The sequence below is a fragment of the Agelaius tricolor genome, unplaced genomic scaffold (assembly GCF_023055355.1).
Source record: "Agelaius tricolor isolate 1412-34295 unplaced genomic scaffold, bAgeTri1.0.p SCAF_17, whole genome shotgun sequence".
In the NCBI taxonomy this organism is placed as follows: Eukaryota; Metazoa; Chordata; class Aves; order Passeriformes; family Icteridae; genus Agelaius; species Agelaius tricolor.
In genome coordinates, this window is record NW_027269277.1 from 6233915 (window position 1) to 6255806 (window position 21892).

General features: G+C 50.7%; 1 protein-coding gene across 2 annotated transcripts in view; it reads left to right on the plus strand.

The window, feature by feature from the left end:
• Window positions 1–21892, plus strand: part of OPHN1 (oligophrenin 1) — a 52592-nt gene that overhangs the window by 28373 nt on the left and 2327 nt on the right. Inside the window, exons 5-23 of one of the 2 annotated variants that reach the window (XM_071442246.1) lie at window positions 477–578; window positions 1480–1590; window positions 2202–2306; window positions 3213–3342; window positions 4673–4773; window positions 6320–6411; window positions 6531–6609; window positions 7228–7261; window positions 8563–8625; window positions 9654–9728; window positions 11359–11443; window positions 11772–11830; window positions 13192–13297; window positions 14024–14183; window positions 17735–17882; window positions 18848–19144; window positions 19803–19968; window positions 20903–20953; window positions 21665–21715. In XM_071442246.1, the coding sequence (XP_071298347.1) occupies window positions 477–578; window positions 1480–1590; window positions 2202–2306; window positions 3213–3342; window positions 4673–4773; window positions 6320–6411; window positions 6531–6609; window positions 7228–7261; window positions 8563–8625; window positions 9654–9728; window positions 11359–11443; window positions 11772–11830; window positions 13192–13297; window positions 14024–14183; window positions 17735–17882; window positions 18848–19144; window positions 19803–19968; window positions 20903–20953; window positions 21665–21707 (2007 nt within the window). In that variant the 3' untranslated portion in view covers window positions 21708–21715. The remainder of the gene's footprint in view (window positions 1–476; window positions 579–1479; window positions 1591–2201; window positions 2307–3212; window positions 3343–4672; window positions 4774–6319; window positions 6412–6530; window positions 6610–7227; window positions 7262–8562; window positions 8626–9653; window positions 9729–11358; window positions 11444–11771; window positions 11831–13191; window positions 13298–14023; window positions 14184–17734; window positions 17883–18847; window positions 19145–19802; window positions 19969–20902; window positions 20954–21664; window positions 21716–21892) is intronic. The other variant, XM_071442247.1, reaches the window with a different exon arrangement.

Here is a 21892-nt window from a genome sequence, read left to right on the forward strand (position 1 = left end):
TGCTTTCCTTCTGGTACTCTCAGAAACAAATGATAAACTCTTTAGAGCAGAAAGTTGCCAAAATCTAATGAACCTTTTCTCGACCTTGCTGTGCCTCTGACATTGCAGTGTTTGCCCAGTTGTTTCTGGGCTGTGTGAACAGCATGTCAGGAAGTGGTGAACAGGTTTTTGATGTATGAGCACATCTTCAGTTTACTGGATATTGAAGAGATTGAGAGTGGGGCTTCTGCCATGATGTTGGCATGAAAAAATACTTCTTGTATTGCTAGACTGGGTCTTGAGGTGTAATTGCATCCAAGGTAGGCAAGGGGCTGTGAAATCAGAGCAAATGGGAAGCGGCCTTCTGTTCTCTGGCTGGGTTGACCAAAATTTGTCCATGGGAATACAGAATTGCACAAAGAATCTCAGTGTTGATGCATGTTCTTATCTGGAAAATTACAGTAACTGGTTCTGCTTCAACCTCTTTTCATCTACAGGAAAGAAAGAAAAAGTTTGAGAAGGATGGTGAGAAGTTTTACTCTATGCTGGATCGCCACTTGCATTTGTCTTCCAAAAAGAAGGAATCTCAGTTACAGGAGGTGTGTATAGAATTTTTCTCAGAGTTAGGTCCAGAATCAACAGCACCAACTGCTCTAGTTCTTAAAAAAAGGGAGAGGAATCATCCCTTCAAGTAACTAATTGAAACTGATAATCAATTAAATCTACCCAAGGCCTGACTTCTCTGTGAGACCAGGGAAATCAAGCTCAGTTCTCCTGTGTCTGCTGGATGCTGGTAGTGGCTTCAGACATTGTCATTGCTTGTTGTCACCTTGATGGTGAAGGGCAGTGACCAGTGGCACTGGCACAGCTGGGGGCTGGCCACCCTTTCACCTGGGGAAGTGCTCTGGCTGAAAATAACCAGCTATTATTCCTTTTGCTGGCCTGGTATCCTGCCAGAAGCTGGTGCTTCTGGGTGGCTGTGGGGGCAGGCAGAGGAAGGGGATTCCTTCCAGCTGGTGCTGCTGCAGGCATGTTGCAGCAAGGAAGGAAAGGCAGCTGGATCTGGTCAGATCTGTCAGACCAGTTGTCACATCAACCTACGAGCTTCTCTGCAAGGCAGACTGTGTGTGAGCTCATTGTGTGCTCCTGCCACTGCTGCAGCTCCAGAACTGCTGGTTCTGGGACACAGATGGAGCCAGGCAAGAGGGTGGAGATGGTGGCCTTGTCAGGAGAAGAGGTTTGTGCTAAAGTAATAAACGAGCTTTGGGAAAGCCTTTTCCTTGCAGAGTGAGAAGAGGTTTTGGATCCTTGAATGAAAGGGAGCCAGAAATGGGCAGACTTAAAAGAATATCCAATGTTAGAGCTCACAGCTGGGCTGGACACCAGGCAGGATTTCAGTGAGGACAGAACTATGTGTGGGCTGACAGACAAAAGTGAGTCCAATATTTTCAAACTACAGATGATGTATTTTCTTTTTCCACCTTTCCCTCTTTCTTCTAGGCTGACCTTCAGGTGGACAAAGAAAGACACAATTTCTTTGAGTCCTCCCTTGAGTATGTGTACCAGATCCAGGAAGTACAAGAAAGCAAGAAATTCAGTATTGTGGAGCCGGTAGGAGCCTCCTTTGCTCTCAGTCTCATTGGTTGGTGCTCAGATGTGCTGGCAAGGGATGAGCTGCCAGGTTGGATTAGGTCCTGTGGGGCAGAAGCACTGTGAAACCCCAGTCCTGTTTCTTCTGGCTATCTGTGGATCCTGAGGGACAGGCTGGACACTGTACAGAGCTACAGGTCTTGTTATGACTTGCCCCCCTGGGTTTGGTAAGAGCTGTCTGTCTGCAGAGTGACAGAGGTGTTACCTGCCCTGCTCCCCTGTCCCAGCCTGGCCTGCAGAGTCCCCGACTGTGGCTGAGTGCAGGGACCCTGCCCTGGGTGCTGGCTCTGCCCCAGTGCCAGCTGCAGTGGGGTGTGGGATCCTGTGGGTATCTCTGCAGATCTGCTCTGGGTCTCCCTGCAGGGTCTTTCATTCTGGGTGTTTTATTCAGACAGATATGGGTGGTAGCTTGGGCTTTAGGGACACTGTGGCGGATAAGCCACGCCAAGGCTGGCATTCCAAAGTTGTGAGGAAAAAATAATTGCATATTAATTTCTGAAACCCCACACTCTGTCCATCTTTCCTTCCATTACAAACACAGAAGTTCAGCATGTCCCTTCCCTCCATTGCAGGTGCTGGCATTTCTCCACAGCCTCTTCACTTACAACAACCTGACAGTGGAGCTGACACAGGATTTCCTCCCATACAAGCAGCAGCTCCAGCTCAGCCTGCAGAATGTGAGTCCCTGCCCAGCTGAAGGACTTTTCTGTGTGACTTCTGTTCTCATTTGTATTTACACACCTCTGATGGCAAGGTCTTTCCACCCAAGCAGTCTGGCCATGTTTGCATTGTTGCAGATACAGTTGTTTCCTTCTCAGTTCACATGGGTTTTCCCCTCTCTTCATGGGACAGTTCACAGGTCTATGAAATTGTTTTCTCTGGAAGGGGCTACTGCAGTTGCATCATTTAACCTGGTGCATAAACAATCAGGAGATTGAAATTGTACTCTAAGAAGGCCTCTAACCTTGATCTTAATGGTACTGGCTTCCTGCAGGCTTGCTGCATGCTTTGGTAAGCTCCTCTGCTGGCCAAGTGTGCTCATGGGGTAGAATATCTGAGTCCTGTTTCCTTTATCTTCAGTCTCTCCTGACTGACCTTCATTTCTGTGGAACAGCAGCCATAAATCTGAGCCAGGATGGTTTTGCTGCTGGCTCATTAATTGGTCCAAGTAGTATTCCATCAAAATGCCTGGATTTTGTACCCCCTGTTGATGTGACTCTTTCATGATAAGCACTGTAGCATGATCAACACCTTTGGGAGGAGAATACACCTGAGCAATGGGAGCTCCTCTGCTCCAGCCAGCCTTGAAATGTGCTCAAGTTCCTTAACTAAGGGAACAAGTGGCCTCCCAGCTGTGTCACTCAGCACCATCTCTGCACATGATGTGTCTCTTCAGTCATCCCTTAGAGCTCAGTGGTTCTTATAGCCAGTTTCCAGTGGATTTGTGGAGTGGTTTCCATGTTTTGTACCTTGGGAACAGATTCATTTCTGCTACAGCACCTCAGATTTATCCAGGAATAAATAACCTGCAGCTCACTTTTTGCTCATATTCAAATATGCTTCTGTTTGTTGTCTGTTCCCAGACAAGGAATCACTTTTCCAGCACGCGGGAGGAGCTGGAAGATCTGAAGAAGAGGATGAAGGAAGCACCCCTGACCTGCAAGCTGCCTGGGCAGCCCACCATCGAGGGCTACCTGTACACCCAGGAGAAATGTAATTAATGGCTCTGGGATGCAGCTGGATGTAATAGGGAATGGGGCTGCACTGGGTGTCACCCCAGGCAGGCACAGCAAGCCCAGGGTGTCACCTTCTGCCACTGCCTGAGCTGTCACAGCCTGCAGTGCCCGGGGAAGCACTGGCAGCCTCAGCTGGCAGCACTGGCAGCAGTGGCACAGAGCTCTGTCCAAGTGACATATCTGTGACAGCACAGGGATAATTGCCCTGCACTCTGACGAGATGGGATTTATGACTCCAGAGCCTGGAGCTCTGGCAGGCTCTGTCTTGGCTGTGTTTTACCAGGATGAATCTGGTGTCCTGCCCAGCCTCCCCCTGGCAGCCTCTGTGAGCAGCTGAGCACAGCCAAGGTGGAACCAGTGCTGAGTTAAGCTGCTGAGAGCAAAACTTGTAATTCTGAGCAGAATAAAATCAGACCAAATACAGCCTTTTCCAAAACCTGGCTGCAGCTCTCCATGGCCATGCAGCAGGAATGCTCAGAGGACATAAGTCTGTGCAAACTGTGACCTCTGGGGCTACAGACAACTTTGTAAGCATTCATTCTTAATCCTACCTAGAAATCTATTTATACATAGATTTTTATGTCTGTTTATCTTGCTTTTAAAAGAAAGCACACTCAGTAATTTTAGATCCTAAATGTGGCATGTTCCTGCAGGCCAGTGGCTATTTTCTGCCTCTGTTTATGCTTCCCTATGAATCAAGTATGAAAAGTTGTTCTTCCTGACAACTGCAACTTAACAAATTATAGAAAAAACACCAGTTGAATTATTTCCTATAAATGGGTTCAGGTAAGAAAATAGAGGAAAGTGACTATGAATCTGGAAATAGGAACTTCAGAGTATTTCAAAGCTGCTGTTGTCTTCATTATTGAGTTTTCACCCACAGGAAAAAGTAGTGGGGTTTGTGAAACAGACATTCAGGACATGTAGGATCCTGCCCAGTGTAGGTCTTGGCTGGGCTTGGCCAAACCAGCCTGGCTTGTGGTCAGAGTCCCACAAATGCCCTTTCACCAGCTGTGAGTTGGGAGAGTGCTGGAGGCAGCTGCTGCCCTGTGCTCCTCTCCTCCTCCCCTCCTCCTGTTTCTCCTCTCCTCCTGCTTCTCTCTTCATCTCCTCCCCTTTCTCTCTTCCTCCTCCTCTCCTCCTCTTCTCCTCCTGACTCTTGGAGACACCTGCAAGGTTGATGTCCCCAGGGCTGTCAGTGTCCATCCCCAGAGAAGGGAGGACACGTGGGCAGCACTGACCATGCCTTGCTGGCTGCACCCAGCTACAGCCCTGTCCCTGATTCCAGCCTCTCCTGTGTTCTGCAGGGGCCCTGGGCATCTCCTGGGTGAAGTATTACTGCCAGTATGAAAAAGAGGCCAAAACCTTACGGATGACACCCATAGACCAGAAGCCTGGAGCTAAGCAGGTGAGTTTTGGATGTCTGCAAACATTGGCCCAACCACTGGGCCCACCTTCCACCCATGTGTGGCCTCCCTTCCTGTGACAGCTGACCCTGCAGGTGCCACAGAGCAGGGGAGTGGGCTCTGTCCCCTTCCTGCCCACACAGGGCAGTTTGGTGTCACCTGGAAGAGGCATCCCCATGAGGAGAGGTCTCACTCCACTGTGTCCCTGGGAGCCCAGGCCCTGCAGGCTTTGGCAGCAGACGTGGGTCGTGTGACATGAGAGATACCAGACAGTGCTGGCCCATGAGTTCAGTCTGGGGTGAAACTTGTGCTTCTCTGGGCCAGCTGATGTTGATCCTTCCCCGTGCACAGGGGCTGGAAGCCACAAGAACTGTGGCAGCCACTGAAGGGCCTGAATGACTCAAGTTACTACAGGAGTTCCTGCTTCCAAATGCAGCATTTCCTCACAGCACTGCATGCTCACAGTGGTTTGTGGTTTGATTTCTGCTCTCAGCACTGGTTCTTCGGGACTGGGACAGTGTGGGAAGAGAAGAGGGGTAACAGTGCAGCTCCAAACTGCACTAAGGCAGCACTTTGAGTAACTGCTTCTTTCAGAAAGTGCTTTGGCTTACCAAAGGCTGGGAGTTCCCTCAGTCCCTCCTCGTGACAGGGGAGGGGTGGGAGGATGGAGCTCAGCCAGTGCCTCCAGCTGAATCCCCCGCCCTCCTCTGCCATGGAGTGGTCCCCGGGGCCTTCCCAGCCAGGCGTGTGTGCTCCAGTGTGTGAGCTCATGCTCTGCTTTTGGCAGGGCTCTGCACACTGCAGCAGGAAAATAAAATAGATGTTTTGCAACCCCTTGGCAGAGAGCTGGGCAAAGAAATAGCCAAACTATTGTATGGAGAGATTTGTTGTCATTTATGCTATAAGCATGTCTAGTAAGGCCCATTACTGCAGGAAGGAGCTGGGAAAACTTAGTGTCTTTCCCAAACACTGGTAGCCTGCACCATCAGGTCACAGCTGGCCACAAACCCACAATTGAGTTATGAATTAACTCTGCTGTGGAGTGCAGGGACACAAACACCCAGGGCCAGAGCTGAGCCTCTCCAGAGCATGTCTGCTCTCTCTGGGGTGGGGAAATGTACCTCCCTTGGCCCCACAGTGTTTGTGTAAAGCCATTTGGTTTATTGGTGGTGTGGGTAACTGGTACTGATGACCAGCCCTGGTAAAAATTAGACCCCAGCTGTGTCAGAGCATGGGTGAGCGTGGTCCTGGCCTCAGAGACAGGGAGTGCCTCTCTGGGTTGGTTGGAGAGGTGTTCCAGCCCTGCAGGGGCAGAGTGCTGCTGTGTGGGGTAGTGCTGTTGAGTCCAGAACATTCTCTGGCTGGGAGCAAGCCTGGAACTCAGAGCCTCATCTGCCTGTGATGATGGTGGGAGGAACACCTGTGCCCTGGTACCAGTGCCATTGGAATGTCAGCACAGGAGCCATGGGCAGTGCTGTGCTGGGCCTGGGGAGCCCAAAATCTCCCATGTTTCTGTCCTCTCACCTTGCCTTTCATGTTCTGTCCTAGGGTACCTTGGACTTGACCCTGAAATCCTGTGTAAGGAGAAAGACTGACTCCATAGACAAAAGGTTTTGTTTTGACATTGAAACTAATGAAAGGTGAGAGGCTTTGTGTCTGGTGGCCTCAAACCCCAGGCCTGCAGCAAATCCCTCTTTGCTGTCTATTAAAACCAACTTTTTTTCCTTTCCCTGCCTGTCCCTGGGGGAATTCGGCGCAGATCCGGGACCATCACGCTGCAGGCGCTGTCAGAAGCCAACCGAAGGCTGTGGATGGAGGCCATGGACGGGAAGGAGCCGGTGAGTGTCCCTGGAGCCGTTCCCAGCTGGAATGCGCTGCCCAGCAGTGTCCTCTGCCGGCGGCCGCTGCTCGGGATCACTGCTGCACCCTCACCACGGGCTCCCTGCCCTTCCCTCAGCTCCCGCTGGGGATTTTGGGCTTTCCCCCGGAATCTCGGGGTGTTTCCTGCTGTGCCAGACCCCAGCCTTTCCGGGGCTGGTTCCCTCCTGCTCCTCACTGCCTGCTGGAGATGATTGGTCTGCCCCTGCTCTTAGCAGCTCTTTTCAGAGGGGTCACTGCCCACCCTGCACCCACGTTCTCCCACCTTTCTGTGCCTACTGGTGTCCCCTTCCTTCAGTCTGAGCAGAGCTCAGAACCCTGTGGTTTGCCTACAGAACAGAGAATTTCCCCAGCAATAGGTGCCCCACTGAAACACAGGGGGGCAGCAGAAACCCTTGATTGTGCAGATAATGGGTTCTTGCCTAATTATAAAATGAGATTTCTATGGGACATTGTTTTTTTGGCTGTGATTGCCTCTGGGTAATTTAGGGGTGATTTATGGGATGCTGCATTTTCTTTTAGAAATAATGCTGATAATATTTTTGCTTCTCCCTCCCCCATTCCTGCCCTTTTTTCAGATTTATCACAGTCCCATCACGAAGCAGGAAGAAAGTGAGTCACTTCTGTTGCTGTTCTTTGGGCTCTCACAGCCTCGAGGCCAGGCAGAATTTTCCTTGCAGATACACTCATCCTCAAATCCTGCTGAGTAGCACTGTCCCTGCTCCGTGACAGCAGTGTCACTGCTGTTCTCACACCTCAGTGCCTGGCACCGAGCCCAGATGAGAACGAGTTGCACAGAACTGCAGTGAGCAGTTCTTATTTAGCCAGGAGTGGTGGGATGTGAGGTTCAGTTTGCACCTCCAAAGCTCAGTGAGAGATTCTGAGGATGTAACAAAGGTTGTAATGGGGCAATAGAGGTGGCATTGAGTTCCCTGGATCTCCCACCCACCACCATGTCCTGTGTCCCCCCTGTCAGCAGTGGGGTGTATCCTGCAGAGCCCTGGAACCCCTCTGGGGCTCTATCAGCTGGTGAAACCTGCATTCTGTCCCAGAGCTCACTTCATCAGCACTGTAACTAGCTGGCTCTAATGAGCACGGGGGGAGCACTCCCAGAAGCATGAGCACAAACCTGCTCTGTGGCCATGTTCACATCACACGCTGGGAGGAATGTGAATTAGGGTTCCACTGAATAAACATTCTCTATTTGTCATAGATTAAAGCTGGTAAGAAAAATTCCAGTGGTATCATAGCTCTCAGTATCAAGCACCAGGTGGTTCTGTGCTTATTCATGGGGCAGGGCTAAGAGATATCTGAGTTTGATGTTGCTGTTGCTCAGAGCAGACAGAATCAGTATAAACAACCTGCTGAAAATGCAGGGATCCCATAGGATTAACCTTCCTCCACTGAAGGATCCCATAGGATTACCCAGCTCAGTGGGATTACCCTGTGCTCATTTTCCTCAGCACATCAAGCTGGATTGGTTTTGCTTTTTAATCCTACTGATGTAGATAAGCAGAAATTACAGTCCCATGATGAGGAATAACTTTAACTACAGATTTTGCTCTGGAGAGTATTATTTAAGTCTTTATCAGACACAATCCAAATAATTTACACTATTATTATTAAATACCTTAATTATTAAAGACAGAGAAGGGGTAGGGAGCAGTGCTGCAACTCAAAATAAATTTGAGGAAAAATGGGAGAACATGCAGAACTAAAAACTCCTTGTCAAGGTGTCCAGAACACCAGTGTTTCCTGAGGGGGTGTGGGTGCAGGTGTGAGCACTCTGTGCTGGGGCACTGAGGCTCTGGGTGCCAAGAAAAGCTGGGGCTGGGGCTGGGGCTGGGGCTGGGGGGTCCCAGGGGTCTCCAGGAGGGCTCAGGCAGCTAACACAGCTTCCTTGTCCAAAACAGTGGAGCTGAACGAGGTGGGCTTCAAGTTTGTCCGGAAGTGCATCAATGCAGTGGAGACCAAAGGTGAGGAGCTCACCCAGCCTGGCTGTGCCTCCCATGGCCTCGAGTCACACCATGGTTCCTGCACTACAGGGTTTGCCCCTGGCACAGAACTGCAGCTTTCAGCTGAGGAATGGGTGCTCTTCAGTTAAATGCATGTTCTTTGGGAGCAGAAATCCCACCTGCTTCAGAATGTTGTACCAAGGCTGTTTGGGTTGAACTTCCACCTTTATGCTGTTTTCACTTGTGGTTTTCTCAGTTTTGGCCCTGAGCACACCCAGTGTTGGGCAGGAGAACAGCTCTGGCAGCAGGGGTGGCTACAGGCTGCTTCAGCCCCAGTCTGTGAAGCAGCAGGAGCAGGTGAAAGGGTGGCAGCTCATCCTCTGGGCTGTCACATATCCAGCCTGCACCAGTGAACATTACCAGTGTGGGATGGGGCTGTGGATTCATCTCCAGATGTGGGGTTGGGGCTGCTGGGGCTGTGGCAGCCAAGGCCCACTGGAGTGGGGAGCAGCAGGGGCACAAAGACCCTGCTGGCAGAGCTAGGAAAGAGAGTGATTCCCTGCACTGACCACTGTTTTCAGATTCTACTTCAATGCCTTTGTCTTCTGTGGGGGTTTGAGCAAATCCATGATAAAGCAGCACCCACGGAAATGGGGTGTGTGGGCTGGTGTGTCCCACACCCTGGCTGTGCTCACCCGTCTGTGACATGGTGACCACGGTGGTGCTGGTGGCCTTGGCTGCTGGGGTGAGCAGAGACCCTGCCTGCAGAGCCTGGGGAATGGGACAGGGTTTGGGATATGGGACAGAACCCAGTGTGTGGGACAGAACCTGGGATATGGGACAGAACCCGGGGTGTGGGACAAGACCCAGGATATGGGACAGAACCCAGATAGTGGGACAAGACCCAGGATATGGGACAGAAGCCGGGATACGGGACAGAAGCCGGGGTGTGGGACAGAGCCCAGCAGCAGGAGAACATTTCCACTAGATGGGGCTTGTGGATCACCAGCAGGAAACCTCGGCTAACGCTCTTGGCTTTGTCCTCTCAGGAATCACTACGGAGGGCGTGTACCGGACTGTTGGCAGCAATATCCAGGTGCAGAAGTTACTGAATGCCTTTTTTGGTAAGAATTGATTATTCTGTGCAATGACACTGTCCTGTTCTTGAATTGTTTGTGATGGACAGAGAGGATCGGGTTCCACAGTGAGAAATGTCCAGCATGGGTTTTGGTCCCTGTGACCTCTCTGAGGCTCACCTTCCCCTTCTCTCCTGGGATAACAGAATGAGCTGGACTGGGAGGGTGGCCTTTGCAGGGAGCCCTCCAGCCTGGTGTAAGGTTTTTCTCTGGAAGCATGGGGACACCTCACTGTGTGCAGTGTGTACCATAAGGAGCCAATGTATGTTAAGAAGTCAGTGGATCCATTCCTGCTGTGAGCCTTCCTGTGGCTGCATCTGTCTGTCATACAAGCTTGGCAGCTGGGGAAGTGTTTACAGTCTGAGCAGGTTTAGGGGCTCAGCAGCACTGCTTTGTGCAAGGACAGCCCTTCTGGGCTGGGCCCTGGCTGAGGCCATTGTACCCTCACCTCGTGGTCACCTGTGAGCCTCTTAGGGACCCTCTGGGGCTGATCCCCACCTACCAAGGCCAAACCTTTCTCCCCAGCCCTGCCTGGAGCTGGAGCACAGGGCAGGGATTGCATTCACCTCCCTCAGGCGTGCCTCGGGCTCAAGCCAGCTCAGACATCTGATACTAATGCAGCATTCAAGGGCTTTGGCTGTTTCCTATTGCTTCTACTCTGGATGTTGTTTACTAAAACCTTGGTTCATAGTGGTGTCTGGCTATGCCCAGTTCTCACAGAGCCATGACTTCGGGCATCTGCCCAGCTCTGCTGGCCCATGATTCATTGCTAAGCCTCAGGTTCTATTGCTGCTTGATTCTCACCCTCCCTGTGAGCAGCTCTGTGGTTTTCTCCTCTGACTCCCACCAGTGAGTGCCTTTTTGTTTTGTTTATCTGCATGGGTCTGGGTAACCACTTGCCACCCCACTGCATATGAAAGCATAATGGAAAGTCCAGCACCACAGAAATAACTGCTGCAGCAGGATTTCATCTTTAACCACTCAAAGGAGATAATTTATTTTTTTTTTAGTCTCTAGTCCTATTTATTTTCAAAAACAAGTCCTGCTGTTTATTTCTGTAGTCCAGCTTCCCCCATCCTACAACTACATCCTTCACTTTGTGGCGCCACAGACATGATGTGGTTTGTTGGGGGGGGAGGCAGGAGCAAATTGTATTTCCATGCTGCTGGGCCTCCCCTGAGCTCCCTCCTCTCTGTGCAGCAAGAGGGAATGCTTCCAGAACAATCTTCAGGGGAGTAGCTGCAAGTGAGAGATTTGAGCTGGCATTCAGATTACTTTGGATGTCAGAAAGCTTGTCTTGGACCTGTTGAAATCGGTTGTTTCTGCCAGCCTTGGGAAAAAATAAACTATAGAGAATATGCTCTCAGTGGCTTCTCAGCACTGCTTAATTTTTACCTTGTGTTTCCCCCTTTGTCCTCATTAGCACCACTCCCCAGCCTCTCCAAAACCCTGACACTGGTGCTGTTTTTCTGCTTTTCCAAGCCATGAGAATTAGGAGCTTTCTTTGTGTGCTGCTGTGGCTTCATGTGTCTCAAGGGGAATCCCCCACCCCAAGCAGACTGTTTGTTAGTAACCTCTAAATGAACTTTATTCTTAAACTTGTTCATTCTCCTTCCAGATCCAAAATGCCCTGGGGATGTGGATCTCCAGAGTGGAGACTGGGACATCAAGACCATTACCAGCTCACTGAAGTTCTATCTCAGGTAGCACTGCAGGTCACACCTGCCCCAGGGAGGCAAAGGGGACTGGGACTGACCCAGATGAAAGCTGAAATGAGCTGCCAGATACTCACATCTGGCTGTTGAAAAGGGCAAAGTGACAAAGGCTTTGGGAAGAAGGATGATAAACGTGGATGTTGCAGAATCCCTCAGTCCCATGGGGAGGGCTCTTCCGCTGATATTGACTGCAGAAGGAAATGCCACTGGGACTTGGTGGCCCTGAGGGATGAGCCACTTTGCCCATTGGTCCAAGATGGGTCACAAGTGGGTCACAGTGCCCTGCAGAGCTGAGTTTTCTTTCTGGTTGTTGCAGGAACCTGTCTGAACCCGTCATGACGTACAAGCTCCACAAAGAGCTGGTCCTGGCTGCCAGTAAGTCCCACAGCTTCCCCACTGATGGTCCCTGGCCCTGCTCTCCCCAGCCAAGGTCCATCAAAGTCACTTGGCAGAGCTCTGCCAGCCCAGCTCTGTGGTGTCCCACTGCTTCAGCTGTAGAGAGAACAGTGCTCTCTTCTCCAAGTGTTTTTCTGTGCAGGGGATGTGGTGCTGGATGTTCCCTTCTCTCCTTTGCTCCTCCCCTCAGACAGGGTCTGTGGTCTCAGGGGGTCTGGAGAGCCAGAGGCTATCACTTACTTGAAAGCAGCCACAAGAATTGTCTCCCTCTAGTATTGATATATTTATTTTAAAACCTGTGAGGGAATGGGATGTGCTGTTGCCCCCCAGATAAGTAGGTATTCCCTTTAGGTTGTGAAATGTGTCCTGGGATGTTGAAAACAGTCCATGGAAGGCATTTCTCTGCTGTAGCTGTTGGGATTGAGTCACAGCTGGGACTAACAGAGGTCAGCCAAGAAGCTGCTCTGTGGCTGTCACCTCGTTGTGGCCACTGCAGATAAGCTGTGACAGCTGTGAGCCAGTGCCATGTGAGGGAAACAGGGATGCAGAGAGCATGATGAGGGTCATCACCCTCAGCATGGGAGTGCTGGCATTTGGAAATGTGTGGGATTAGAGCATCCCTCATCCCACTGTGCCTCCAGAAGTCACAGGAGACTGGGAGGGATGCCCACTTCTTCTTCATTTGTCCCTGTGGAGAATGAATAACACCCATTTTTCTTGGAAAGGGAAATGTTCCACCTCTTGCTGAAGGTAGTCAAGCCCAGATTTTATTAGTTTCAGAACTGGTTAAGCCCATGATGGCTGGGGGTGACAGGACATTTATCCTTCCCTGCCCTCCCTCAGAAACTTGCACCATTGAGCTTCCCAGCCACCCAGACCCCACACTATTCTTTTCACACAGAGTATTTTATTGTTTCCTGATTATTTATTCTTCTAAGGGTGACCTCTTTGGGTCAGGGACTCAGGTTTATTCCCTGTAGGATATTTTTAGGTGCTGTTCAGTGTCAGAGCTCTCTGAGCTCATAGACTCCCAGAGGGAAGCTGTGTGCTGCCAGGTGTGTGGAACAAGGATGTGAAGGGGAGGACCTGCCCATGCCCAGCCTCTTTTAGAGTGTGTCTTTGGGCTCCCTTTCAAGCTCCATTTCTTCCTCTTTCCACTTCATATTGTTTCTCACAGTATTCATCCTGTTGCTGTGAAATCTCACTTCCCTCTGCTCCCTTTTGCTCCCATGCTGCACAGGGAAACAGCTTCCACAGGTTTCCTTTGGCTTTATATTTCTCTGGTGTATTTAGTTTGAAAGTGTTGGGTACAAATTCTTCTTTGTGTTGCTGCTTTCCAGAGTCCGAGAACCTGGATTACAGGCTGGGAGCCATTCATGCACTGGTCTATAAACTGCCTGACAAGAATAGGGAGATGTTAGAACTCCTCATCCAGCACCTTGTCAAGTAAGCAGATGTTTCCTCTAAAACTAAAGAAAGGGGAATAATGGAATCAGCAGAATGAGCCTTTTTGGGAGGTCGGGTTTGCAAAATTTTACCCACTGTAGTCCCCTTGTGAATTTCCATGTGGATTGCACAAAGGGGGTGACTGTCCTTGCTGCCCTCTGCATGGAGTGATGCTTCTCTTTCTGGTCGTTCCTTCCATCCCCTTTCAGATATGCACAGAGCAGCCAATTATTAAAAAATAAAAATACTCTCTGAGAGCAGGGGCTGTAAATTGTCACCCCTCAGAAATGTATTGGAAACCACCATAATGTGCTCCCTAAATTCAGTTGTCTTCCTTCAGAAGGAAAGAAAATTAAAGCCAGAAGTCAGTTGTGGATAAAAAGGATATAGGATTTAAATGATTCCTTTTGTGCATATGTTGTGCAGATGACTTTTGATTGCAGAGTTAAAGAGGATCTGGGAGTGGGAAGAGATCAAATGAAGATGCTGTCAGCACATTGCTCTCTCCAGCATCTGTCCGAGCCAAATGTGTGTGTCAGACCTAGAGCCATGTTTGTCACTGCTGGGAAACAAATTCTAAAACACAATGAAGAAAATTGAATTGATTCTTAGTGTATCCTGGGTTTTGTTGTTTTGTTTTGTTTTGTTTTTTCCCTTGGAATAAGATCTGTTTGGGAAAAAACAAACCAAACCAAACTCTGTTCCTCCTTCCCCTGCCCTCTGCAGCGTGTGCGAGCACAGCCGGGAGAATCTGATGTCACCGTCCAACATGGGGGTGATCTTCGGGCCCACCCTCATGCGAGCACAGGAGGACACCGTGGCAGCCATGATGAACATCAAGTTCCAAAACATCGTGGTCGAGATCCTGATCGAGCACTTTGGGAAGGTACGGGGCAGTCCCGGAGCAGCCCCGGCTGCTCCCGCCTGCTCCTGCAGACTGTTGCTGTGGCAACACGGCAGCTCCGGCTCCTTCGGGAGTCTCCTTGGGCTGGCTTTATGTAACACTCTGCTCTGAAAGGCTTCAGGAGGAAGCAAAGAGTAGCAGGTGTGTGTTCCTCAATGTTGCTGTTATCTGGTCCCAGAGGAAACAGCAAGTCTGGGCATTTTTGCCTTTTCTTTTTAAACAAGGGAAAGCTTTATTGAAAAAAACCTATTGTATGACTGCTCATTACAGGGCTTCACTCTTTCCTTTGCTAGACAGGAGCTAGGCCAGAGGAGAATTGGTTTTAATGGGCAGAGTCCAAGATGAGACACTGCACAACTCTTAAATCAGTGGAAAAAAAACTAGAGCAGACGAGTGTTGAATGGTTGATGAAGGTAATTCAGGTGTGGTTGCATTCAGATACAGACACAGGGATGGTGTGGAGATGGAATGGGGAGTCTGAGGGAGCTGCTGCCTGGGGTGGAGCCTTCAGAGGAGCTGAGGCTGGTGCCCATGTCCCTGGGCCATGCTCTCACAGGACAGAGAGCCCTGGAGAGCCTCCAGTCTCATCTGCCCTCCATGAGTGTGTGCTGGGTATTCATATTTCAGCCTGAGCATTGCCCGTGTGCCCAGCCAGGCTCTGGTTGCTGGGGTGGTGCTGAAGATGCACGTGCAGACAGCAGCTTTGTCATGTGGAGTTCTGCCTTTGGGGAGCAGAATGTTCCACTGTGTCTGTGCTCACACTTGCTCTCAGATACCCAACACCGGCTCAGGGGTGTCGGGTGGCTGGGGATGACAGGAGCTGGGTGTTAATATTGAAAGCTGGAGCAGCCTTTGCATCCAGAGCAGCAGATCCTGAACAGGGAGCAGATTCCTGCCCTGGGAACAGCCCTGGGTTCCAAGAAGGGAGTGTGGTCCTCCAGCTTTCCACAGCAGAGTACACAGTGTCCAAACCTCTCTCGTGGAGCCGTTCATTCAGGGATGCTGTTTGCTGTGAGGGGCTGGGGCAGCTCCCAGCATACAGGGCAGCAGGTGGGCAGGGGGAAAGCTCCCTTTGGAAAGGGAAGAGGCAGCCAAAGCTGGAACAGCAAGGTTCTTGCAACAGGGATGTGGAGCTAGAGCAACCAGGTGGGGACCACATGGGGGTGTAGGACCAGATGAGGGCGTGGGAGTTGGCTGCAATGCCAAGGATTGAAATGGGATGGAAGAGCTCAGACAGGCTTCTGAGTACCCAGAGCAGAAGCTCATGGAAACACCAGCCAATTCCTTTGTAGGTCTCTATGAACACTTGTAATAAGTTCCCACAGAAAAGCAGGGACTGGTTTTTGTCTGGGATCTCACACGCTCGCTCCAGAGATGATGCTCTGTGCTCCCCTCCTTACAGCCTGCAGCACAGTCTGAATCAACACACCCTGCCACCTCTGAGAGCTGGCATGACACCTTTAATTAAGTCAGATGTCCTTTTGCTTGCTTTTAATTTCTCCAGCAATAAAGTTAAGTTAGTCACATTTATTGGATTGAGTGTATAAGTTTGGTGTTGGAGCTGACAGAGTCTTCAGCTCACACATGAGCAAACAGCTCAGATGAGACTTGGAGGAAGAGGGGATGTGGGTTATATGGTGCAATCTGAAGACTCTGAGGACAGAGTAACTATTCATGAAGTGTTTGTGGATAATTGCTGTTTCCACAGCTCATGTTTCAATGCTGTGGTTAAATTAAATAGGTTGATTGTTCTGGAAACACCTTCTTCCCTGTACAGACCTCCTTAAGGTGAGGGTCTGTCAATATCTTTGTACATTTATGTTATTTAACTTGATTTTCAATTAGAAGTATATCAGAGCCTGCACCCACCTCTTAAACACAGTCATTTGTGGTTGGTTTAGCTTGGGTTTCAGGTGTTGAAAGCAGTATTCTTTGGTACCTGTATAAGTGTCCATGGGGAGCTTAATGTTTCTTTTAAAAGAGGATTGGATTCTGTTCAGGATAGAGGAATGAGAAAAAATTTCCCTCCTACAGGAAATCCTCTGTTGATTTAATAATACACAAGCTGCTTTTAATTCACATGCTGCTATGTCACAGCAAGAGAGTACTTCAGTACTCCAGACCTTTTTTGGAGCAGGGAATGTGTCTTGCCCCTGCCCAGGGCAGAGCCCAGCAGGCAGTGAGCCAGCACCCACCTGTGTCACCAAACCCTGAATGTGGGATTTTTTTTCCAGAGTGGGTGTGTAATCTTCCCTCACTGGAGATATTCCAGAACTGTCTGGACACAATCCTGTGCCATTTGCTCCTTAGGGAAACCCTGCTTGAGCAGGGAGGATGGACCAGATGACCCACTGTGGGCCCTTCCAGCCTGAACCTTTCTGTGATTCTGTGTTGTTTCTCCTCTCCTCGTGCAGATTGGGCCAGGCTGTTGGGAGCAAAGCCTGGTTCTGGCACATGGATTTATCCAAAATCAGCCAGGCTGGGCCAGAGCATCCTGACCGTGGTGTGTGGGGAGCTGTCTGCCACTGCCAGCCCCCCCAGGCACACACTTGGGACCAGGAAATTTAAACCAGGGACATGTTTTCCTCTCCCATCCCCCATCTTGGTCTCCTAGCCCTGCTCTTTGGCCTGAAGAAGAAGGAATATATTTTTGGTTTGAATTACCAAAATGAGACATTTAATCAAAGCAGAATGTTAGACTTCTTCATGGTAAGATTTTTCTGGGTGATGCAATTAGGCTGTTTTTCCATATTGAAGTGTGTCCCAAGGGTGTGGTGACCCATCATGCCAGTGGGGCTGGCACAGCTCTCCTCCTCTGGGCTGGAACCAGGAAGGGTCCAGCTCCACATCTCCCAGGACAGGCAGGGCAGCCTCTGGGTTCAGCAGCTCAGGCCACCTCTCCGTAGTAGCTCAGGCTTTAAAGCCTGATAAAACTTCAATTAACATCCCTGGGAAGAACACAGGAGCAGCTGCTTTGGATCTTGATGGGGTGTATCAGCTCTTCAGATGTATTTCTTTTTCAGCTCTTAAAAAAAGCCCTGACATAAATGAGAACCTCTCAATTAATCCTAACTAAATAGGTGCCACATTACCAGTGAGAAAAGGAGATGAAACTTCTCAGTAGCGTTGCTTTTATGCCAGTATTTCATCCCAGGTAATTTCCTGGTACCAAATGTGTCATTGTAAACAAAGAGCTGAAGGGTTTTAGTGTTAGATCTGGAACAATGCAGGGTTGGTTTGGATGATTTGGGGATTGTATCTCTGTGACAATGGGAATCCTGCTGTTGGTCAGGAGCTGTCAGCTCCAAAGCCTCCCTCATCTGCTCCAGGGGAATTTGCTTCTACAAATGTCTGTGTTTGTGATCTTCCTGCTGAGCTGCAGGGACAGTGTCTGTGGTGGGAATGGTGTCAGTGGTGGGGACAGTGTCAGTGGTGGCTACCATCACTCTCTGTGCTGGGCAGGGGCACCTGCAGGGGGAGGTGAGGCAGCAGCCCCTTTGTGTTGGGTCACCTGAATGTGTCTCTCTTTACAGATCTACTCTGGCCCCCCAGAAGACACCACAGCCCCCCCAGTGCCCCCACCCAGGGTGGCTGCCCGGCGGCACAAGCCCATCACCATCTCCAAGCGTCCCCTGAGGGAAAGACCTGTCTTCTTCAATGCCTCTCTGGAGGAGAGTGGAGGTCAGTCCAGCTGTTCCCTGATGCCTTACCTGCTTCTCACCCCTCCTGCTTCCTGTAACACCTTTCCAGGAGCAATGGAGGTAACAGCAGCAGGGCTGCACTTTCCAGGTCCTGGACATGGCAGGCAGTGAGGGCTGCTCAGAGAGAAAGGAAAGCCAAAAACACTCATACATTATTTGCATCATGTCACAAGTCAGACTTTGTGGGGTTTGGGTTTTTCTGCTACCTGCTGCATGCTCCATTAGCTAAACTAAGGATGGTTCTTGGCACAGGAGAGACCCAGAGGAGAGGTTTTGTGGCATCAGAGGCAAAAAAACCTGCATGGAGTGTTGGTGGGATGGTAGCCAGGGAGGGGTGTGCTGCAGGAGGCCCAAGGAGGTCTCAAGCTGGCAGTTCCACATCCAGAGAAGAACTCCAAAGAATTTTTTCAGGATGCAGTGAAGGTATTTCCTAGACCAAGTTCTACTCTGACCTTACCATAATAGCTTCAGCATTTCCTTACAGTCAGCTGGATTAACAGCAAAGGACACATCACCTTAAAATCATATTTCTGCACCTGATTTGCTCTAGTTGTCACTGCAGGCTGTGCCCTGACTCCACAGTCACCAAAGAGATGAAAAGTCTCTTTCTCCATTAGTTTTCAGAGCTCTGATGATGTTTAGGTATAAAGTGCACTTTGTGACACTGGCAGAACATGACTGATTCACATTGCTCTTTAAAACTCCCAGACTGCTAATGGAGTTGGGGCTGGCCTTGCATTTCAATGCTTCCTCGACCTGTGAGCAGAAGCATTTGTTCACCTTGGCCTGCCCCGAGGCTGCAGGGAGCAGTCAGGTTCATAGCAGAGCTCCTGCTTGCTCCTGGTTCTGCAGCACAGCAACAGGGCTGGGATGAGTGGCTTTTGGAGGCACATCAAGTGCAGTGCACACCTAACCCCACGGCTCTCTGCCCTCTTGTCTCCACAGCAGAGAGGCTCAGCCAGACCCCCAACGGCGGCGGCGTGGAGGCCCCCAAGCCCCTGCACCGCAGCCGCCTGCCCGCGCCCCGGCCAGGGGGGGACGAGCCGGGGCGTCCCCCTGCCGAGAGCCGGCCCCAGCCCCGTGCCGAGCCCGAGCTGGGCAAGCTGGGGAAAGGGCTCCAGGATGGAGGGGCCAAGCCACCTGGCAGGGCAGCCAACGGCGTGGTGACCAGCCCTGCCCTGAGGACCGCTACACTGCAGGCCAGGAGGCCAGCACCCCGGCCGGGCATCTGTGGCAGAGAGGGTGAGTGTGCCTGGGGCCTGGCCAGAGCCAAGCAAGTGCTCAAGTCAGCCCTCCCTGGGCACGTGGTGGCCTCTCCCCTTGAGTCCTCTCGATGTAGTTCAGCAGGAGTGGCTGGGAGACCAGAACAGCCTAAGGTGTGGGCACAGGTAAAGTCTGACACTCATTCCTTGTTGACTTGAATCTTAAAGAATTTGAAGGGTTAAGTGAGTAGTAAGGTTGGCTGGATCCTGGGGAAGAAAAGAAGCCGAGGAGAGGACAGGTAGTGTCACTGTCCAGGATGAAAGCTCAGCTGCAGGAATCACCAGTTTGTGCTGTTCCTCTCCCATTCACAGAGCAGCGTCGCACAGGGTTTGGTTAAGAACACTTGTGATTCCCAGGAAGTATCAGCTTCACAGTCAGCAACTGCATTGAGTTTATCCTTGCAGGTCCAGCTCCAGCCCCTGTTACCAGTGCCAGGAAAGCTTTTCTGGGACAGGTAGTGTGGGAACTTCCTTTCCCTGGACTCTGTCCCTCTATTCTGGCTATTGGCCATTGTCAGTGAGGAAGTGTTGAGGCAGAGGGGCAGAACTAAACCCATGGACCTGTTCAGTGACCCTTCATAAATATCTGGTCTCTGCCAGAGCTTCGTGCTCAGTGTTTGTTATCTCCATCCCTGCAGGTGACTGTGATGGTGTCCCTAAGCCACGTTCCCATGGAGATAAGCCTGTGATAACACGTCCCCCTGTGAGACCTCCAGATCCACCGTGCCGGACTCCCATCCCTCCAAAGCTGGAACAGAGGCCAGATCTGATAGCAGGGACAGCAGAGGAGATGCCCTCATCTGTGTAAGCCAGCAGCCCGTGGAGGGTGCTTGGTGCTGGTGGGGACACTCAGGGGCTCAGTGGCTGGAGCCTGTGGATGTTCCCTTGGCACTGGTGCAAGTGGAGGTTTGAATGTCACTTGGAAAGCTGAGCAGAGGGCATGGCCAGGGAGGGCAGTGGGGCCACAGTGAAGGCAAACACAAAGCTTTGGAGCTGCTCAAGCACAGCCCAGGGCTGAGCCTTGCCCCATCCCCTTCCCTGCTGTTCCTGGGTCGGTGGAGCTGAGCCCCTCCCTGCCTGCCTCCAGCAAACCTCTCAAACGAGACATTTTCTGGGGCAGGACAAGATCCATCTTCAGTCTTAAGGAAACTGGATGGACTTCAGCTTCATCTTATCCTCAGATTTCTTTCAGATTTTAAGAGTCAGAAACCCTGCTGGCTTTAGTGGGAATTAACCTAAAGAAAACAAAAGGTGCCATGAGGGTCAGCTCTGTGCCAGAACTGCCTTAATTCCTTCTCTGGGATAATGTAATTTCTCTTTCTTGAGCATGGGTGGGAGCACATGAACACTGAAGGAAAGACCATAAAGGGTATGGATGCACATAGGATTATAGGCAAGAGAACAGAAATAATGACTGGATGTGGCACGTGGTGCTATGTTTTAGTTGGTGTGGTGGTGTCTGGTCAAAGGTTAGACTCCATGATCTTGGAGATGTTTCCCAGCCTAAATGATTCCATGATCCCATGGTTCTGTACGCAGCCCAGCCAAAGCACTGGCAGGTGGTGTGTGGGTGGAGCGAGCACAGAAGGAGCCCGGCTATGCCTTGGCACAAGAATTGTCAATTGAAGGTGATCTCTGCAGTGCTGCCAATGCTGCAGCTCATTTCCTGGCACAGAGCAGATCTCATTAGCAAATTGCCAGGTCGAATCAGGAGAGACTTCTCCTGTTTTCTTTGCAGGGTGGCCTCTAGGACCAAGTTCTTTGAGACAGCGTCCCGAAGAACAGGCAGGTAAGGCTGGCACGGGGAAGGTTCCATGTGGAGAGCAGCAGCCCTGCAGCACAGGGTGCTCCCTCTGAGGCAGAGCCAGCACAGACAGCCCCAGCCCCAGGCCTGCCTTGTCTTGTACTCACAAACAGCAGATGGGGCTCAGCTAAAATGCTGAAACTAAACAAAGAGCACAAAGCATAAAATGTGAGTCCAGATACAGACTTGATAAATTAAATCCGCCAAGCGAGAAACATCCCTGTGGATCCCTGTTACCAGGTGTGTGGATCTGTGTGATGTAGTGCCCATTGTACTCAGGCCTTGTGGGAAGATCAGGTCATGGGTGAGGTGATGAGGGCTGGTTAGGTCCCAGCAGCTGCCAAGAGAGCATGGCTGGTCCAGCCCAGGGGATGTGCAGACAGGGAGCTAGGGGGTTATGGGGACAGTGTGGGCAGAGCCCTCAGCTCTGAGTGGCAGCAGGTGCCATTTGTGATAATATTTGTCCAAATAACCCTCAGCTTCCTGCTTTGAAAAGCTGCCAATCCCTGCCCAAGAGAGAGCAGATTTGTGTGTAAGTCTGAGAACTGCTGCTGCAGGTACTGAGAGAAAACATTTGTGCTATTGCAAAACAGACCCCTCCCTGCCCATTACCCAGCCTCGAGGAGCTTGTGGAGCTGAGTTGGAGCTTGCTCCTTGCACTCATTTTTCTCTATTCTTCTACTTCCTTTTACGCAGTTCTTCATCACCACAAGGCAGGATCCCAAGTGATGAGAGCTGAGGCTAAAGGTACGTGTTTATGACAACAAACTGAAATAAACTGCTTTAATAAACTGAAAGCAGACTTGTAAGACACATCAGCATTTATGGGGTTTGTGGAGGGAACAAACAAATTATGTGGGATTCCAGTGGTTCTGCCATTACTGGTTGATTTGCATTGCTGCACAGAACATGGACCTTGTTTTC